The 20,727-nt window shown below is 42.5% G+C and overlaps 1 protein-coding gene across 1 annotated transcript; it reads left to right on the plus strand.

The window, feature by feature from the left end:
• The first annotated feature begins 15,316 nt into the window (after positions 1–15,316).
• On the plus strand, positions 15,317–19,186 carry LOC147633942 (uncharacterized). Its single transcript, XM_086805013.1, has 4 exons — positions 15,317–17,329; positions 17,779–18,169; positions 18,726–18,792; positions 18,927–19,186. The coding sequence occupies exons 1-4, from the start codon at positions 16,047–16,049 to the stop codon at positions 18,929–18,931; spliced, it is 1,746 nt and encodes a 581-aa protein (XP_086661139.1). The 5' UTR covers positions 15,317–16,046; the 3' UTR covers positions 18,932–19,186.
• The last annotated feature ends 1,541 nt before the right edge of the window (positions 19,187–20,727 follow it).

Here is a 20,727-nt window from a genome sequence, read left to right on the forward strand (position 1 = left end):
ACACTAGCACGTCAGGCAACTTCAAAACTAAGTAGTACTTTGACAAGTTCCATGTGGTCATGTCTTCATGTATGCAATTAATTGAACAGTAAAAATGAAAGAGAGTGGGTATGGAAGAATTACACCTGTATTTTGGAGATCTCCTTGATTTAATGAGAGAAATGCCCGCAATTTGATGAAATATTTATGTATGAGCATTGCGGCTATCTCAAGACTTGAAAGTGAACCCACCTCAAACTTTTCAACCTATACAATCAACTAACAAAGCACTATACCTCGAGAGGCACATCAGTGTGAAAAATTAAAGACTCGTTTAAGGAATCCAAACTAGAAAAAACTTGAAAACACTAACCTACCACACTACTACTGAGGATACGGTAAGAGGATGTTGTAGAGTCCTGGCTCTAGCCCTAAGGCTAAGCCTCTATCCGCATCATCCAAATACATAAAGTCAGCCTCAGTAGTGCCATGAGTTTCATCCGTCCATTCATTGTCATCAGATATATCTTTTTCGTTTTCCCATCCACATAGACTCATCAAGAATGTAACCATGCGAGGATAGTCATCTTGTGGAAAATGAAAGTTTTGGGCTATCAGGGATATGTCCTCTACGGAGTAGGGGTCAGTCATGGTCAATAGGCAAATTAGCCATTCTAATTCCTCAACATTTTCCTCTCTGGCTAGCACATCTATATGATCCAATTTGGTTTTAATCACAGGATAGCACATGTGAAATATCTGAGAAAGGTACAGATGATACCTCTCACTAAAGGTGGATGAAGTGTGTGATGCTCTTGCATTTGCCATATCTACAAACACAGATATAGCATCAGTAGGTTTATGATAGGTCAATCTAGTTCCTGATTGTATACGGATATTTCTCCTCTTTTTGTGCTCTTGCTCTTTTTACTATTTTTTATTTTTCTTTTCTTTTCTTTTTTATGTATGAAGCTATATATATACATCCCCTTGAATTTGGCAATTACATGGTCATGGGAGAAGGTTAGGGAGGAAGCATTAGAATGTCGAGCGTGAGTCCTTTCCTTGGGTAGAGCATATTTTTTGCAATGATGTTGCAGCCTCTTGGAACCAATTTGTCCAGCGGGTCATAGGTTGTGATATGGGCAGATAGCTTTTTATGACCCTTGTGGCCACATCCAATTGCAGAGATGGTAGTGTACACTCCCATTGACGAATGGAGGAAATGGTTTCCGACGATACTTTTACAAAGGGAGACATAGACTCATTGGTCTCTTGTTGGGTGTTGACAAGAGTAGGTGTAGAGCATGAAGAAACTTCTATATCAACGTGTGCCTGGCATGAGGAGCTAGAAGCTTCATGTGGCTCCCCCCTTCTTGAGCTAGGTGGTATTGATCGATATCGTTTGGGAATCCAAACTAACTCTGGAAGAAGTGGTGTGGAGCACTCTGCTACCTTTCCCTTACCACGGTCTTGAATTGTCGTTGGGGTGGCAACATTTGGTTTGCAAGGTTTTACAGGCGATGTAGAGGGATTCAGCTTATGTTTAGGGACCCAAATCTGGTCATTCCCCTCGTAGTACCCTTGGGCTACTAATAATTTTTTAGGGATCCATCGTGATGTTACATTGCCCTTTCTCGGGTGGGTAGCTGCTTTCCTTCTACGAGGCTTCTTGTCTGAACGAGATTGAGCAGGGGAAGTAGCTGTTAACGAAGCTTTTGGGACCCATTTGTATGTATTCTTTGGCATAGTAAGCGGAGCTTTAGAGACCACCCTGCATGTTTCCACTCTTGGCGTTGAAGCGTTAGAGGGGTGGCAAACAATCAAAGATGGTTTTGCCCACTGGACTTTGTGATTTTTCATTATCTAGTATTTGAGTTGATGACTTAGGTGCGGGATTTTGAGCGGTCAGCAGACCGAGAGCGGGTTCTTGCATTGTAACTCGCCTGGTTGCCCAATCAATATTGCACTTGGTGGCTAACATCCATTTGCGCCCTAAGTTTACGGTTCCCTCCATGGTACCAGCAGGCATAACCAAAAAGCTTTGAATTACAGTCCCCTTGTCATAGGCAACCGGAGTGTGCAGAATTCCTGAGACAGGGGTTTTCTTCTTGTTGATACCTTTAATTTGGATAGCACTCTTGGATAAAGGTGGTTTTTCAAGTTGACACCACACACCATATGATAGCAAATTGTGTTGAGCTCCTGTATCCAATAATGCATTATACAGCACCTCCCCATAAGGACTCTGTAACTCAATTGGGTATCTTAGAGGCGGGTCAGATTCCAGTGAATCCTCCTCTGCCTCCTCGAAAAATACTTGCGTAATTCCCAAGTTGTTGGCTTCTCGTTGGCGCCTAGCACGCTGTTGACGTTCTTTGGCTTCAATTCTTGCTTGTATCTTCTTAAGCTCAGCTTGTTCTTTAGCTGCCTTCTTCTGATGGATTGCATGTAACTCCTCTTGGCCCAGGGGATCATAGTATCTTTTGAATTTACTCCCATTAAGGAATCCAATGGTTTCAACTCCATTGAGAGTCTCCACTCGGATGGTACCTTGCGGGGTAATTTCACATACTCTATACGGTCCCTTACCAGCATATTTGAGCTTCTTCTTTTCGTTTCGCACTCCATACATCAGGACTTTATCCCCAACCTTGATGTCCTTGTTCTTTAGGTGGCGATCAAACCATTTTTTCCTTCTATCCTTCTCCACAAGGGCATTGTACACAGCCAATTGTCTTTCTTCGTTTAGCCGCTCAAGGATATACAAGCGCTCTACTAAGGGATTACCATCCCAACCCTCTTGAGTAGCAACACGAAGACTAGGAATGACAAATTCCCATGGCATGACTGCTTCTTGGCCATATACCATTTTGAATGGTGTGCAATTAATAGCCACTTTGTACGTAGTACGATAGGCCCATAAAGCTGTCGTAAGCTTTAGATCCCAATCCATGCGATGAGCTTCAACTGTCTTTGTCAAAACAGAGATTAAGGTCTTGTTGGTACTCTCGGCTTGGCCATTCTCTTGCGGATAATAAGTAGATTTATGATGGGATATCATGAAATTTATTGTGAGCTCCTTAATCACGTCATTTATAAAATGCGTACCATTGTCGCTCACAAGTTCAAAAGGACAACCGAAGCATGTGATTATATTTTCAAAGAGGAACTTGGCTGTTGTCCTTGCATCTGCCTTACGTGTCGCTTTCGCTTCAGCCCATTTGGTCATATAGTCAGTGGCCACAATAATATAGCGAGATTGTGTGTTGTTGTTGCGGGCCGCTGGGCTAATTGGACCTACAAAGTCTAAACTCCACTTTTCAAATGGTTGGTTTACTTTGATCGGATGTAGGGGCATCTGATCTTCCTGCTGGGGTTTCTTGTATCGTTGGCATTCATCGCAACCCTTCACAAAGAGTGATGCATCTTGGAACATAGTGGGCCACCAATACCCTGATTGTAAGATCTTTCGCACAGTTAAGTCTCCTGAGAAGTGACCACCGGCTACGCCCATATGTGCCTCTTACAAAATGTATAGATACTCATCCTCTCGGCACAACGCCTAAGAACGTCATCCTTTCCTCTTTTATAAAGAGTCCCGGCGGCTATCAGGCAATAGGGTTCGTATTCTTTGATCAGCTTTCGAGCTAGATCTTTACGAAGCTCCTTGGGTGGAAAGCCATTAACCAAAAAGTTAACAATCTTCTCACTCCATTCAGGCATTATCTCCACCATGAACAGGGAAGTGTCAGGTAAGTCATCATCAACTCCCGTAGGAGCCTCACCATTAGGTATGCGAGACAAATGATCAGCCATAATATGTTTTTTGCCAGGTCTCACAACAACAGTGAAATCAAACTCAAGAAGAATCAATAGCCATCGTGTGATTCTTCCTGTGGAGCATGGTTTGTTTACCAGATACAACAATGCTTGATGATCCACATAGAAAACAAACTTGGTGGCAAGGAGGTAATAACGAAATTTCCTTACTGCATATATCATTGCCAACCCTTCTCGCTCTGTAGTGGTGTAGTTCATCTCAGCATCGTTGGCGGCGACTGGCAAAGCTAATGGGGTAGTCTAGTTTGTGTTCTCTAGGTTGAGTTAACACACACCCAATAGCAAAGTTTGATGCATCAATATGCACATGGAAGATTAAATCCCAGTTAGGTATTCGCAAGATTGGAGCACTCGCCAAGGCCTTCTTTAATAGCTCATATGCACGGTCACAATCTTCGGTCCAAATAAACTTGATGAGAAGCTTATACAATGGTCGAGCTATCTCGGCGAAGAATAAAATAAACCTTTGATAATAACCAACATGGCCCATAAAGCGTTAGACTCCCTTATAGTTGGTGGGTGGGGGCAATTCCAAAATGACCTTGATTTTACTCTCGTCCGTGGAAATCCCATTTTTGGATACTATATGCCCTAAGATAACTCCGTGTTTAACCCAGAATTGGCATTTGAAAGGATTCAAGGAGATGCGATATAATCTACACCTTTCAAATATTTTTCGTAAACACATCAAGTGCTCATCCCAAGAGGAATGAACACAAAGATCATCTAAGAAATCTTCACAAAAGTCCCTTAGATATTCCTTAAAGGCTGTGTTTATTAATCGTTGGAATGTTGCAGGTGCATTGGTCAAGCCAAAGGCCATGATGCGAAAGGCAAACACTCCAAACTCGGTGATAAATGTTGTTTTAGCTTGGTCCTCTACTGCAATTGTGATCTGATTTGTAACCAGAGTACCCATCTAAAAATCTATATGCCTCCTTGCCTGCAACTCTTTCAAGCACATGTTCAAAATATGGCAAGGGGTAATGATCCCTTCTAGTGGTTGCATTAACCTTTTTGAGATCAACGCACACTCTGAGTTTCCCATTCTTCTTTAGTACAATGACTATTGGAGAAACCCATTCTGAGTGCTCAATAGGGTATATGAATCCACATTTTACAAGCTTTTCAACTTCCTCTTGTACAATCTTTGAGTACTTAGGATTCATTGGGTAGGGACGTTGCTGGACTGGTTTAGCAGTGCTAATCATTGGAATCGTGTGTTGCACCACCGAGGGTGGAACACCCTTCATATCATGATATGTCCAAGCAAATATGTCTTTGAATTCCTTAAGAAGCTTCTTGAGTAGTGTAGCTTCCTCTGTCTGGGTGAGGTCTTGAGCAATAAACACTGGGTTAGACTCCTCACCTGGATCTGCTAGTTCTATCTCCTTAACTACTGCCGGGCCATCGTAGACACCGCTACTCCCATTGGTAGGCGTTCGTTGGGCTTTTGTGTAGACCACTTTACGTTCCCCTATGGTAAATGATTTGAAATGCTCGGGTGCGGGGTGTAAGTCTACTGGTTCTTGTTGTGCCAAGCTTTTTTCTTTAATTCCGCCTCCTTTTGTTGCTGAGCTAACTCTTGGTTTTGCCGCCTTCTCGCAGTACGACTTAGTTTCGGTTTCTCTTCGATTTCTAATTGGGCGACGTCATGTGGTTACGGAATACACCACATGACACTTTGGAGGTATTGTCCCCAATTATTCGCTAACTTCCGATGAGCGTCAATAGCTCCTACATAACTAAGCCATTCTGTAGTGGATCTCTCTTTGTTTATTGCAGTTCGTACATTAGCTCGATAGTGTTGTCGCTTATGTCTCGTTTTCTTCTTACCAAGTTTTTGATTTTTGTTTCTATCAGATTCAAACTCACTTGGTCAATCTTCACTTGTGTCCCCCTCACTTTCGGATGAACTGCAGGAGGTCACCGTCCTAGGCCTTGAGCACATTGCTTCCACACTTGGGTGAATATTTGATTCATTCCCCCCATCAGGCTCATCAGTTTCTTCTTGAGATTCAGACGACTCAGAGTTGCATTGGTCAGAGTCTTCGCTACTGTCAGTGTCAAGGGAGTTTGCCACTTTCTTGCCATCAGGAGTCAAGTGCATAACACCTATCATGTTTATTGGCACTAACGGTGGCATATCTTGCCCCTCAAGCGTTACCCAACTTGTGCCTCTATTTCCCCATGTGTCTATGGTTGCCTCTAGGTGTACCCAATCCACGTTATCCGACTCAGTCATACCCGGTAGGACATCCATATAAGGAGAATCTTTCCCATCATCAGTCTCTTTTTTGCATGTATAGCAATACCTTAATGGGCAGAGTGAATAGTGGTATCCGATCGATTATCGATGATAACCTTGCTTCCTAAAGGATGCGCGCGACCATTCTCAAGATCAACTCGAATGACAGAGTCCTGGAATTGTAGGTAGACATGGTTTTTTGACCAGTCATGCACCATTTGTGCTTCCCTCATGAAAGGACGTCCTAAGATCATTTGATATGACATAGGATGCTTGGAGAAATCCATTACAATGAAGGTATGTCTTACCTTGTATCCCAGAACCTTGATCTTAAGGTCCCTTAACATTCCAATAGTTCCATTTGCCATCTTAACCACTATGTTTGTGACTTCGAGGTGAGGTCTTCCCATAGATTCCCAATAGTTTTTAGTCACAATGCTCACTCCAGCACCACCATCAAGGATTCCCTTTAGAGTTAATCCCTTGGTAGTAATGGGGAGGGTTGCATTAGATTCATCACCTTCAAAGTACTGTCCCAACTTGTTAACAGGTATTTCAACGATCGAGTCTTCATCCAGGTTGGGTTGTAGATCCCAATGTTCCCCTTCATCTTGAAGCGCGTCGGGTCTATCCATATTTGCAAATTGTGGTAACCCCGCCTTTAGTTCTCCATTGAGAAATGCCCGAAGAGCTAAGAATAGCTCAGGATCTCCGTATAACTTGGATATGATCGTGGTTCTGATTTCAGAGGATATGAAATCCATTAACTTGGACACATTCAACGGTACTTTTCGAGATATCGCCCCTTGTGACTAGGGGCTGGTGAAGATGGAATCACTTCCTCTTCGATGGGGTCAGGCATTCCCTCACTAAACATTCTTTCTAGCAAGAAGGGTTGTTGCCCACTTCCTGATGTCCTATCCACACTTTCTTCTCGAATGATACTAGGTATAGCTAACGGTTTATGGCTCCTGTGAGGCTGAACTTGTGTAGGAAACACTGTGTCTGGAATTTTGATTCTTCTAGGGTCTGCTGGCTCCAGCTCTCTTTGTGTTTCATCCACCAAACCCCTTAAGTGTTGCACTTGTTCAATCTCCTCAACTGGGCTTGGGTAAGTTCCAATCTTTTTCTTGAGGGTCTTTGGCCCACGTGGCTTGTCTTGGGGAGTCTCAGTCAGTTTGGGTGGCCGAGAGGGCATTAGCTGACTTGGTTGTGGGGCTGAGGAAGTTTCCTTCTGTTTTCCCTGATTTATGTGTTCGCTTGATTCTCCTTCGTTGAGCTCCCAAGTGGGATCCTCCCTTAAGGTAGTGGCTTTGGTCCCCATGGTTTCTATTGAATCAGAATCATCTTCAGGATCATTCATATACAATGTTAGTCTTTGAACTAGGCTTGGAGCTCGTGGCATTAAGCGACCTCTTCCGCCGCGTTTTCTTTTTCTTTGCTCGAGCAATTGATGCAGTATCCCTCTCTTCAAGAATGTAGTTTTGATTTTGAAGCATCGATCGTGTAACTACATTCGCGGGTACAATAGGTGTGGTTCCTCGTGCCTGTTTGGTGACCTCAACCAAATTCAATGGCGTAATCTTGGGTGCACTAGGATTATGTGGACATTGAGCAATCAAATGATCTATGCCACAACGATTACATGTAAGTACTGGCATTCCCGATGTGCTCCCTTGATTTGGTTGCATTTGAGTAGCGATCTTCTGTAGCCTATTAGGGCACTCCGCTACACGATGCGGTCCACCACAATCGTAGCATTGAAGAGGTGGTCTCCTTGCCAAGGTATTAAGGTTTTGCCCTCTTGTGGCGAGAGCAGCCGCTTGATATATAGGCTTAACTTGCCCGAAATAATCCTCCATGTAGTACTAGGGAGTCATTGCAAACGTATCAATCCCATATGGAGTAGTGGGGTCTATCTCCTCTTCATAATCCCCACACGCACTATGTGACTTACAACCCATCTGGTCTATAGGGGTCTATCTCCTCTTCATAATCCCCACACGCACTATGTGACTTACAACCCATCTGGTTTATAGGGGTAATCCTTGGATGTGGAGGTTGTGGCACTGGCGGTGGTAACGGCATAGACTGGACTACATTCAGGTTCCTTGGAACTATGTGCTGTGACGGTTGCTCAACAGGTGGTGCAGGCATCAGCGCAGGTACTTGAGGTGTGTTTGACCAGGCTAGGGGTGCCTGATTTGCTAACATACGCTTAAGTACTAGGCAATCCTTAGATTGATGGCCATACTTACCACATGCATTGCAATTCCCATTGAATTTGACTCTGAATGTGGGACATTCACTCGTGCTATGTGGTCCTAAGCAAACCGAACACCATTGCTGCTCTCTTCTTGGGTACATATGGCTATTTTGATAAGCTCGATTACCCCTAAAGTATTCTTGGAGAGCCTACTAGTAAGGTTGGTCACAGACATTTCGGATATCTTGGGCTCCTTGGCAATAGGTTTTACCATCATTGGCTCGTGCCTAGATACTTGCGAACTAACAGATTTTGTCTCCGAAGACACCTTTTTACCTGCAATCATCAAGTTGTCTTCTAACTGGATTGCATTAGCAGTGACTGCTTCCCACGTTGTAAGACCTCTAATGACTAGGCCATTGTATATATCCTCGTGGTGCAATCCTCGGATGAATCTATCAAGCAGTTGGTTATTATTGAAGCGCTCATCGGGAGCGCAGCGAGAATTTAGATGCTTCAATCGACTAATAAAGCCTCTCACTGACTCCCCTTCCTCGCGTTCAGCTTTTTAGAGTTGAGATGCTACTCCCCAAAGCACACCCTCACGTATGTATTCTTTCAAGAATAATCTCTTGAGAGTGGGATAGTGAGTACGCTCGATACCAATCTCCAGCTTTTCCACTCAAAGTTAAGCCTAAGGCTTTACATTTATGTAGCTCATTGTGCTTTACCAAGGAATCACACACGTGTTCAAAAACTTCAATGTGCTTCCTAACATCCTCGTTACCACTGAAGTTCTGAGTGAGCTTAGCCACTTGTACCACCTTGCTTCTGGGTTCTCTCTCAGGCATGCCCCGCATGTTTTCCGCAATAGATCATCCAATCGTCTGAGCAAACGCTGCGAGATCACCTAGGTGAGCAGGCATAGCTGGTGGAGGCACTTCTAGGATAGCCTGGTTGATAGGAGTTGGCGTTGGTCTGGGTATGTAGACAGCTGACGTAGGATATGATATGTGACTAGGCCTAGCTCCTCTTGGATAAGGGTTGTGATAAGGCGGTCGTGGAGCATACGCCATTGGCATACTAAATGGGACTCACCGAGGGAGTCTCCAATTGTGACAGGGTTGGTTGTTTGGCCTTGCCCGTATCCAAAAATTTCATAAGGCCAGTGGAAACTAGGTTCACTCCCCTATTTTGCCTCTCAAATTGGAGAATTCTATGAATAACCTCACATATCATTTGTTGTTGCTCCTCTAGATTAGTGGCACTAGATGTAGATTGTATGACTTCTAACCAACCTACATGGTATGTAAAACATGGTATGTAAAACCCGTGTATAGGTCAGTCAGAGTCTCCGTGTGTAGATCATATTTCCAATTTTCATTAAGAAATATCCCATCTAGACTTGGAGTGCCAAACGGTTCTCTTGAAGTGGACGCAATGTCACTTCTTATGGATTGACTTCTAGGGACCTCTACTTTAGGAAGCGCGTCGGAAGGTGGTAGCTCAGTAGGGCCCTCATTAAACGAAGTAGGTAGAATATCCACATGGACACTCTTTGGGAGGGTAGGGTCTACATGAGATGTGAATGGCGAATCCACTACCCCTCCTTCTTCATTTACTTCGCTTGTCGCATGTTCAGAGCGTGTAGCTCTACTAAAGGTCTCTATTAGACGACTAAACATGCTAGATCCGGGCTGTGGGGCCCAAACTGGCATGTTTTGGCTTGTCTCCTCAGGGTTCTTGGTAGGGTGCCCTTCCATGGCTTCTGAGTCAGAGGACGAATCACTATCCGCTATTCGTGGATCTTGGGTTGCACTTCCTTGGGTTCCAGCTGAAGGCCAAGATGCCAACGTGGAGGGATGGTGTGAGCCTGCATAAACTGAAACGCTTTCTAGTGGCTCAGACTCTAGCACCCGACTAGAGCGTAGATGCATGTGACGTGGGTACCCTACGGGCCTTGGTAACTACCCTTGAAGCCCACACAAGTGGTTTCTTAGGTGTTTCGCACCCCGTTTTTACTTGTTTTTATAATGTTTTTAACTCGTTTTTTACCCCCTTACTTATGGTCGGGCGTGTGATAGCTCGAGACGAGCGTATCGTTCAAAGGGTCCTAGCGTGCTTTACAGCACAGTGTTTGCCTATCCGGAGCTCCCGTGGTCCTCAGAATAGTCTATTTGCTTGTGGGGGAAGGGTGAAGGCTTTATCCCACATGCTCACTCCACTCCTTGGGGGGTGGGCTACATATACAGCTCCACTTCCCTTTAGCTTTCACTTGAAAGAAAGCTTTGGAGGCTCACTCTCCTATATCTATATATCAAAAGATCGAGACCGAGGCAGCTGGGGTCAATTGGGGGTTTTTTCTTTTCAAATTTTTTTTCTCTAATACAAAATTTCTTTCCTCTTCACGCGTTTTTTTAAAATATTTTTTTAAATTCAAATTTATTTTTACCTTTTCTTTTTTCTTTTTTTTTCTTTTTTCTTTTTCTTTTTGAATAAAGTTTTCTAGGGTTTGTTTTCTAGGGTGGTTTGGACTTGGCCGCGGCGCAGTTCGCACACAACGCAAGCCTAGGAATTCAGAAATCCCCCTCACAATGCAGAAAACCAGAAAACAGAGCACGGAACAAGATAATAACCAGGAAAACCAGAACTGCAAAAATAAATTACAGAACACGCAACAACGTCAACAACATACACACAATCGCCTTTCCTGCAGTATAAATTTCGCTTCACGCAACAAACCGAGCTGCAAACTGGAGCTTGGTGCAGGGCATTTTCCCAGCACGGCACCAAAAATGTGCGCTTTTATCGCACAAGTCGGAGCTGGGGACTTGCCGAACACCGTATGCGAGCTGCGAATGGCTGCAAGCATACAACCAGGACCTAGCAAGCTCAAACAGAAAGCAAAGGTGTGTCACTCACCGCTCAAACCGCCGCCGTGAAGGATTCTCGCCGTCGCAGCAGTGAAGAAGGAGCCATCGTCGCCGCTTTACCGCCTCGTCTCGCCGTGCCGCCACACAGTGCTCGATCGCTCTCTCACTCACTCTCTCTCTCTCTCACATACACAGGAGAAGGGGAACGAGAAGATAAGGCAAGAGCACATTTGTATTCAACACATTGAGAATGAGAGTTTTAGGGTTACATTTGACTCTTATAGGTGACTTAGCCGTTCACACATGGGCGCCCATACATGGCCGACCGATCCTAACCCTTATCTTGCTGATATTCAAGGTGCGCCTCTCATCGCGATCACCCAATCCCTTTATCTTTTACATATGGTGCCAACAAGCCCGGCCCATGACTCAGAATATTTAAATTAATTACATGACGTAAAACATAGTACGTCTCAATGTCCGTCATAGGTTAACACATCATCAATGGAGGAGCTCCTCCGTAAGGAGCTTACTAGTGCAATAAAATTGAGGGAAGGTTAATTGTGATGCCATTTAATAATCAGTAGGATTAAACCACAGCTCATAATCAGTAGGATTAAACCACAGCTCATAATCAGTAGGATTAAACCATAGCTCATAATTGTAGTGCATACTTTTTATTATGATCATCATCTACATTTTTGGGTTTTCAATTTCTCCTACATCATGTCTTAAACCACAGCTCATAATCAGTAGGATTAAACCATAGCTCATAATCAGTAGGATTAAACCATAGCTCATAATCAGTAGGATTAAACCACAGCTCATAATCAGTAGGATTAAACCATAGCTCATAATTGTAGTGCATACTTTTTATTATGATCATCATCTACATTTTTGGGTTTTCAATTTCTCCTACATCATGTCTTAGTATTTTGTAATGTTCTTGAGAGAGAGAGAGAGAGAGAGAGAGAGAGAGAGAGAGAGAGAGAGAGAGAGAGAGAGAGAGAGAGAGAGAGAGCCTGTGTGTGTTTGAGAAAGAAGACTACAAACAATTTTGAGAAAATGATAATTGAACAATATTTGTAAATCATACGTGCCACCTACCCTTCTCTCTCTCTCTCTCTCTCTCTCTCTCTCTCTCTTATAATGTAATAAACTAAAGTTGTGGGTAGAAATAGATAATATAAAAGAAGATGGAGAGAGAGAAAGAGTGTGGGCACGTGAGTGAGAGCTTGAGATAAGTGTAAAAAAGAAAAACAAGAGAAGATGGAGAGAGAGTGAGTGATTGGTAGGGTAAGAGAATGGAGAATAAATAACATGACATAAAGAATAGAGTGATAGTAGGTGGAGACAAAGAGAGTGGGAGACATAGAGTGAAAGAGAGGGAGAGAGTGAGAGAGTGGGAAATAGAGAGAGAGTGAAAGAGAGAGTGGGAGAGAGGGAATAGAGAGAGAGAGAGAGAGGGAATAGATAGAGAGAGAGAGAGAGAGAGAGAGAGAGAGAGAGAGAGAGAGAGAGAGAGAGAGAGAGAGAGAGAGAGGACACACACACACACACACAGAGGGGCAAAGAGAGTGTGTGTGTGTGTGTGTGTGTGTGAGTGAGTGAGTGAGAGAGAGAGAGAGAGAGAGAGAGAGAGAGCGAGAGACCAAGAGACATAGAGTGAGAAAGAGAGAGAGAGAGAAAGAGAGATAGGGACGAGTATGAGAGAGGGGGGGGAGAGAGAGAGAGAGAGGAGGAGCTGGTCAATGATGGAGAGGAGGGACTAGGCGATGATGGTGGTGGTGTGGTGGAGGTGGTGATGGTTAAGGATAAGTTGTGAAAAAATTTGGGTTTAGCCCTTGTAGAGTTTGACACATGGAGCTCCCTCCATGAAGCTCCCTTAAAAATCACACTCAAGTGTGTTAACTTATAGCAAGGTCTGGGTAGAGTCAACAACCAAGTGACTTATCAATAGAATATCTACCACCCTTAGACTTTTTACTCGTTCAATTGAGTAACTAAGGTATTCTCACAAATAGACCATTAGCCGAGGTCAAAACTTACCAAGCAATACAAACCCTCAACCTTCTTACTCGCTCAATTGAGTAACTGAGGTATTCTCACATATAGACTAGTAGCCGAGGTCAACATCAAATGCTAGCCAAAGTGCTTGGGTTGCCCCATGGTATAGACTAATAGCCAATTGCCCATGGATCCCCATGGTTGAGCTGCCCATGTATTACAAGTAAGGTCCACAAGAGCCACTAGCTTGGTTAAGAAAACACTATATATAACAAAGATTTATTGAAACTGAGGCACAATTACATAGTGATCCTTTGCCCTTTTTGTGAGTCCCAATTTTTGAAGTTCAAAAAGGTCTATAGCCATTAAGGGTGTGCTATGGATCACTGTTAGGAGTGGTACAAGGGAAAGAAAATGAAGTGATCCTAGTAGTGAACCTAGGTTAATAAACAATGTTGCTCAAGGAATGCTTGTGTTTGTGTGTTTGCGCGCGCGCACACACAGTACACAAGCAATGCATCATATGATCCAATTAAATATGGGCTTGAAATGCTAGTATTATGCACATTAAAAAACCCTTTTTTATGGCATGTATTGTTTTGCAACTCGTAATACCCACACAAAGTACAAAAAAGTGTTCGTGTTATATCTCTAGATAATGACACATTTGTGTCCATTGTAAATATTCTTTGACAACAATAAAAATTACTTTACAAACACATCAGGTCATGTTCCAAAAGAAGTTCGAAAACCACTTTCTTTTTTTTTAACAAAATCAGTTTTTCTCTTGCTCTTTAAGCTATCCTACCAAATGATTATTTCCTCTTCGCTTGCATGAGAGTGTGTAATTTAAATATGAAATGTTATATAATGTAATGTGTGGGACAATACCATTCGATGTGGACCATGCTTCTCTATATCTTAATAATCTCATTAACATATTGTTTTGTTTTATCCAAGCAACATTAGACAAGATGCATAGAAAGAATTGTCACGCATGTAATTTTTGAAGAGCTTTTGTATTGTTCCAACTCTCACAAGTAATGTAATGACTCTCACAAAGGAGATCCTAGTTGATATTCGATCAACCATGATAAAAAAAGGGGGTAGTGCTTATAGCGAAGCTCAAAGGAGAACTTGTATATTTTGTGTGTTCTCTCTCTCTCTCTCTCTCTCTCTCTCTACCAATTGTGTAAATGCATCCTTTGGTGATTCAAAGGCCTTGTTCTCATTTTGAAGTTTTACATGTAAGGGGTGCATCCAAATAATTTTCCTCTTTAATAACCTAACGTGTCAACCTTGTATATCTAAAGAAAATTCATCTTTCATAATCAAACTAGGAATGAAACACATTACTTTTGTGTGAAGAAAGTCAATATTTTTTTAAAATTGTAAAGGGGGGTTTGCTTCTTTATATTAATCCCACACCTTATGGTGTGAGATGAGAAAATAGCCCAGTAGGACCTCTATCCTACTACAGATGAGAACAAAGTCAATGTTAATGCATGGAGAGAGAGAGAGAGAAGGGGGGCTCATGGCGAGTAGTAAGTTGATTGATGGTTGTGATAGATGATAGAATGATGACATTGGCAAATTGCATGCATGAGCGGCCCCCATTTCTTCTTCTTCTTTTGCAAAAGGGAGATCAGATTAAATTATAAAGCCCCCATTTCATGGATGGATTAGATAAAAAAGCCTTCCATGTTCCAAGTCCCAATTGGAAGAGGATCTGGGCCCAATCTCCCCCACTTAGTCATCCAACCATGATCATGGTCCCACCATGATACCAAATTTCAATTCTATCTTTTTTCCTCACCACTTTTGAAAACAAAATTCCATTTATTTCTTTTTATCTTCCAAATTTAAGATAGTGAATGAGAATGATGAAGATGATGGGTGATGAGCAAATTTGTTCAAAAGAAAGAAAAAGCCTGCCATATATTATATTTGGCCCTAGCATAGAGAGCCCCCACAAGCTTGTATTAGTGTGTCAACATATGTACATATTTACACACATTGATCATTTCTTAAAAGAAAATGTCTACATTCACATAAAACAAGACTTTTGGCAGGACTTTTGCAGCTTTCTCTCTTTCCAGCTCCTCGAGTAGAGATTCTACACGAAGCTCTCTAGTCTTTAGACTCTCTCTTGCGTTACTCACAAAGTCTTCTTATTCAATACTTTCTTGTGTGTTAGGAACCTTCGAGGCAGCAGCAGCAAAGCTGCTGTTCTTCTTGTGTAAGCCAGCTTCAATCCTTGACTGTGTCACAGTCAATTAGAGTATTCCCAATTGGGGGCTTTTGGGCTTGATATCCAGCTAGGTCAGAAAAGCAAACAAGCACTAAGAGAGTTTTTAGAGAGAGGGTCACCTGTGTGTGTGTGTGTGTGTGTGTGTGTGTGTGTGTGTGTGTGTGTGTGTGTGTGTGTGGACTTTTGACAGTGGTAGGCATTGGTATCTCTTTCTTTGCACTCTCTGAAACGCTTTCTCCTCATATGATATGGCCTCTGGTTTTAAGAAATTAAAGCTCTCCTCTCCATGCGCACAACACCTTGCTCTACTCTCAAGAAAGAGATAAGCAGAACCCCAGAACCAAGAATCCTTCTTTTCTCCTCTCCCTTGGTAGTCTCTTCTCTTCTCTTGATACCCAGGTACACCTGTTTTTTCTTCACACGATCACACCAGCTTTCCATTTGCTTTCTCTGGAGTCTGGATGTTTAAAGCCCTGATTTTTACATGCTCAAAAATCGAATTCGCCTTTAACGGCTTTCTTCTTCCATGATTTAGAATCAAGGCAGGTCTCTCCTCCACTAGCTTTTGCTCCCCCCAACACCCCCCCCCGCCCCTCCCCGCCCCTTTCTTTATATTGGGTGCTCAGGACAAGCAACTGAATGTTGAAACCTGCACAACACATAGAGCGGCCTCTGCAGCTCCCTTCCAAAGGATATGAAGAAGCCGCCCTTGAAAAGCCTCAACACAGGGGGGCTGATCTCCTAACCAATGGGAGGAGTAGAACGACCCTTGCAGACCTGTTTCAATCTTCGACTCCTCCTCCTTCTTCTTCTTCTTCAGCGCCTGCTGTTGCTCCTGAAGACAAGGTTTCCGTTGTTCACCACAGAAACCCACCATCATCATCACCAGCAGCCAACAAAAGCTCTGGATTCCGCAACCTCAAAAGAAGCTCATCAGCTATAAAAATCTCTGATTTGGGTAGAAATGAGAGCACCCAGAGTTCCCCCTCAGCAAGCAAATCAGGGCCCCTTCTGTCATCATCACGTCCAAGCAAATCCGAGGATTTTCCGAGTAACCCATCTACAAATTCAAGCAATTTGGAGCAGAGCCACAGGAACTCATCAGCAGAGTTGAGTAATGGGCGCTTTGCAAGGAACCCATTAACGGATTCAAGCGATTTGCAGGAGAAACAGAGGAACTTATCAACAAATTTGAGGAATTCGGAGCACACACAGAAGAACCTATCGACGATATCAAGCAACCATGAGCGCAATGGGACGAACCTATCAACGGAGCCAAGCGATTTTGAGTTTACGTGGAAGAACCCATCAACGAAATCCAGCACACCGAAGCGAAACGAGAGAGACCCACGTGCAGAAAAAAAGGTTGGTGCTGTGCAAATGAACGGGCATGTGCAGGGTACTCCAACCAAAGTGTCGAAGTGGCTTCGAAAAGGTTTTTTTTTATTGCGAACAGATCCCGGCAGTACGAAGAGTTCCGGCAATGAGGTGAGGGATTCCGGAAGCAGAGAATTAAAGAGACTAACGATAGAAATCCCCGACAAGATGGTAGGGTTGGCGTGGCTGGATGCCAAACCGCTGCTGCTGTCGTCCGGCAGCTACAGTACTCCGTCGGAGGGCTTCATGCTGGAGAAGCTGGTGAGCGAGAAGAGCAGTTTTGTGAAACACGGCAGCCTGCACAGGGTGCGTATAAAGGAGGGCCACTTGGGCGTGGCGTGGGTGGACGGAAAAGCGGTGCTTTTGGAGGCCGGAATTTCCATCCATTCGTGCCCCCCGGGCAGATTCTCTTATATCGCCACCGACGACAAAATAGTGTCGGAGAAAGAGTTCGTGTTAGGGCCCTTCCGTGTGGTTACCGTCCACGACTGCGAAGTCGGCATCAAATTCCGCAACCGACAGCCACAAATCCTCTACTCCGGCAGGTTATCCTCATTTGATTATCCCTAGGTTATCGCTTTTATTTCTTAGATTACCGTTAATTACCACTTTCCAACATATAGATTACTGTAGTCTGGATTTTCTCATCGCTTCTGGTATAGATTGATTTTCTGTATCGATATTAATCCCTTTTGTGGCATAGATAAATTTGATTAATCCCTGCACTTGATTGTTCCCTTTCTGCTAATGACATCTCATTACTCCAAAGTCTCGATTCTTTATCCCTTTCCTGCATAGATTATAATTGATTAATCCCTTTTCCAGCCTAGCTTACAGTCAAGTAATCCATCTTGCACATACATTTGACTAGATATGTAGGGGGGCATTACAGCTCAAACTTAGCCCATGAAAAGCCTAAATGCAAGCACATTAGGGGGTGAAAACCTGGGGATGTTTGTGAGATTGAAGTTTAATGGGGCTTTACTTATTGCAGGCATTGTCTAAGCATCTCAAGGGTGGAGGTGTTTGCTGGGTTCGAGTCATTGTTAAGGAGGCAGAGCAATGTGAATGGGGCGAGCGCAATGTCGAGCGACAACACGAGGGTGAGTGCAGATGTGTGGGTGGAGTGGCAAATCAAGCCGGAGGATGCAGCAGCGGCGCGCCTCGCCAATATCACAGATGTGGAAGGGGCCCTGTGTGACAAGGTCCGCCGCGCTTTCAACCTGGTCATGTGGGAGGTCAATGCACAGGACATGAAGCTGCAGCTGACAGGGGATGCTCAAAACAGCATCTTGCATTGCAGCACCACCAATAGGGATCCACACCCTCTCATGAAAACCCTGTCCTCTGACATCAAGAGAGAGTGCATGGACCTGTTTGAAGAGGTAAGCCCATCTGCTGAATTGATAAGAGTTAATGTGGCAACCATTGGATAGTCATGCAGTTAATCCATAATGTTTCATGTGCTAAACACTCATTAGTAATTACCCAAGTTTGCTCATGCGCTACTCAACTCTCCCAAATTAATTTATGTTTTTTGTTTGTGGTAATCAGCCCATGTTTTTCCAATGTTGATCAGTGTTCTGATTAATTCTTGTTGCTCAAGAAGCCCATGTTTTTTTCATGTTGTTTGCTCATCAACCCATGTTGTGCCCATGTTTTAATCATCTTCCATGCTGAGGATTGTGAACCTAGCTTTGTATTTGTGCTAATTAAACCCAAATTTGAATTATGGGCCAATCAGCCCTGTGCTGCATCAATCCTTGTAGCTCATTTCTTGTTGATTAAAATAAAGCGGGTTTATTATAGTATTAGAGCCTAATCTTCTGAAACAAGCACTCCTGATACTTGTATGGTAGATTTTACTCTTGGTTAGTACAGCAAATTAGGCTATTGATGTATGCATCAAATTAATTAATATAAATCTCTTTGCTGCTGCAGGGGTGGACGGTCGTCCTATGGGAACTTCAACTGAAAAAACTTGTAATCGAGGTTAAAAATATAGAAGGTAAAAAAAAATTTTGAGTTACAATTTTATTTTTTATTTTTTATTTTTTTTGGGGGGGGGGCACGTGTGTGTGTGTCTCACGTGTGCGCTTATTTTCAAGACTCCTTTTAACTCGAAACGGTTATAATTTGCAGGTTAGTTCACGAGATTTTGCTGCCACGTGTATTTTATTGTAAAGGGGTACAAACTTCAAAGTTGTAATTATTATTATTTGGGCCCTCACCAGAACCTAGTGTACCCTCCTAGGAATTGGATCCATTGTATTCTTAAGAGCAAATGCACCCGCTACGCCCATAGGATAATTATCACCTTAATTTTACTAAATAAAATCTGAGTCATGGCCAAACGCTGTATTTTATACTCATACTTCTCTTATATGGTTAAACACATCAATGTCTCCATCTTCCTTTGAAATTTTGCATATTATGTTCATGGCTCTGTGCTACACATGGGATCTTTGAATGTATGCGTTTTTCTTTTGTCATACTGTATGATCTGGAACATAAATTTCATCCAATTTTTGCCCCCTCTTCTTTGTATAGAGGGAGAGGTAGATATGGCTATGAGTCCTTTCAGGGGGTGGACTTGGATGGCTGTCAAATTATTGATTTTGCTTACCTTTCTTGAGAAGTAACCATGGTGGGTGTGGGTGGAAAGTGATATAAGAATGGAAAGTGATATAAGAATGTCTAAATTGTTAAGGGGTTTGGCTTTTAAGGCAAGTTGGGTGTATGAGTTCAAACCCTAGCGATTGCAGGCATTGGATACAATATATAAGGCATTACTCTTACTCTCAAAGAAACGAAGAATATGTAAAATATGAAGAAGGGGGGTCAACTTTAACAAGTGAAGGTGCATCATTTCCTACCATTCAAAGACAAAGAATTAGTGTCACGTTAAAATCATACATCATGTTAAGTTGCACATTAATCATTTAATCATTATATATATATATATATATGTGTGTATATATATGTATGTATGTATGTATATATATATATATATATATATAGAGAGAGAGAGAGAGAGAGAGGAAGATATTTTATTATTAATGGCAACGATGCAAAATCATGATCTATGAATCTAACTAAGTGTGTAAGTGAAAATCTATCCAGTGATATTAGGCACTTTGAGATGTGCCCATCTAGTCCCTAAATAAGTATACTCCCATGCAAGGGGGTGCTAAATGAGCTAGTATTTATTCTAATGCTAGCAAGGTGGTCTTGTCAAGGACCTCGATAATAAAACTTGCGAGTGTTGTCATCCATCCTAACTAAGGGACAAAAGTTGCAATTGAGGAGTGTTTTGTGAAGAGATGTGGGAACTTCCACATTCTCTTTGAAGTAGTAAAAGAACCATGCTTTTATATAGTTTACAATGTCGATGATACATAGTATTTTCCTCTCTATTAGTTGTGAATGGTACTAGATTATGTCTCAAAAGTCAATTTTCAACCATAATTTATTTTTTTCTTAAGGAAAGACTCATTTCACAAAATCAAATTTGGTGGCCTTCATGCATGATTTCAATATTAGACACAATGGAAGTTTGTTATTGTCCTCTTAAATTTCCTCTCTTGATTTTTACTTTCTCTTTCATGGCTTATTAGAGATTGACATATTACCACTTATACACGTTGCTTGTTTTACATCATGCTTGTCTTTTAGTTACACTTATTTAGTGTGGTCCCAAAAGCATGATTTTCAATCCCCTTAATCGGAATCATCTTAGCAAATACTTTATAATGCTCCTTGTGGGGATAAGAAATGCCTTTATTTGTTTTACTACTTGTGCTTTTTTCCTCCTCTCTCTTTAATGAAGAAACTAAGCTTTAGTTCTAAAGATTCTTTTTAAACATGTGAAAACTCATCTATTATAGCTAGCAAAAGCTATAATGTTGTAATCATGCAATAATTTATTTTTATGAATTAATGA

The sequence above is a fragment of the Cibotium barometz genome, chromosome 11, assembly GCF_041138505.1.
Source record: "Cibotium barometz isolate CiBa-2024 chromosome 11, ASM4113850v1, whole genome shotgun sequence".
In the NCBI taxonomy this organism is placed as follows: Eukaryota; Viridiplantae; Streptophyta; class Polypodiopsida; order Cyatheales; family Cibotiaceae; genus Cibotium; species Cibotium barometz.

What these genes read in the sequence shown, in the direction of transcription:
- LOC147633942 (XM_086805013.1), top strand. Translation starts at nt 16,047, where the DNA reads ATGTTGAAACCTGCACAACACATAGAGCGGCCTCTGCAGCTCCCTTCC. An exon ending in CAAATCCTCTACTCCGGCAG is followed by an intron (nt 17,330 to 17,778) that starts GTTATCCTCATT and finishes TACTTATTGCAG; the next exon opens with GCATTGTCTAAGCATCTCAA. An exon ending in GCATGGACCTGTTTGAAGAG is followed by an intron (nt 18,170 to 18,725) that starts GTAAGCCCATCT and finishes TTGCTGCTGCAG; the next exon opens with GGGTGGACGGTCGTCCTATG.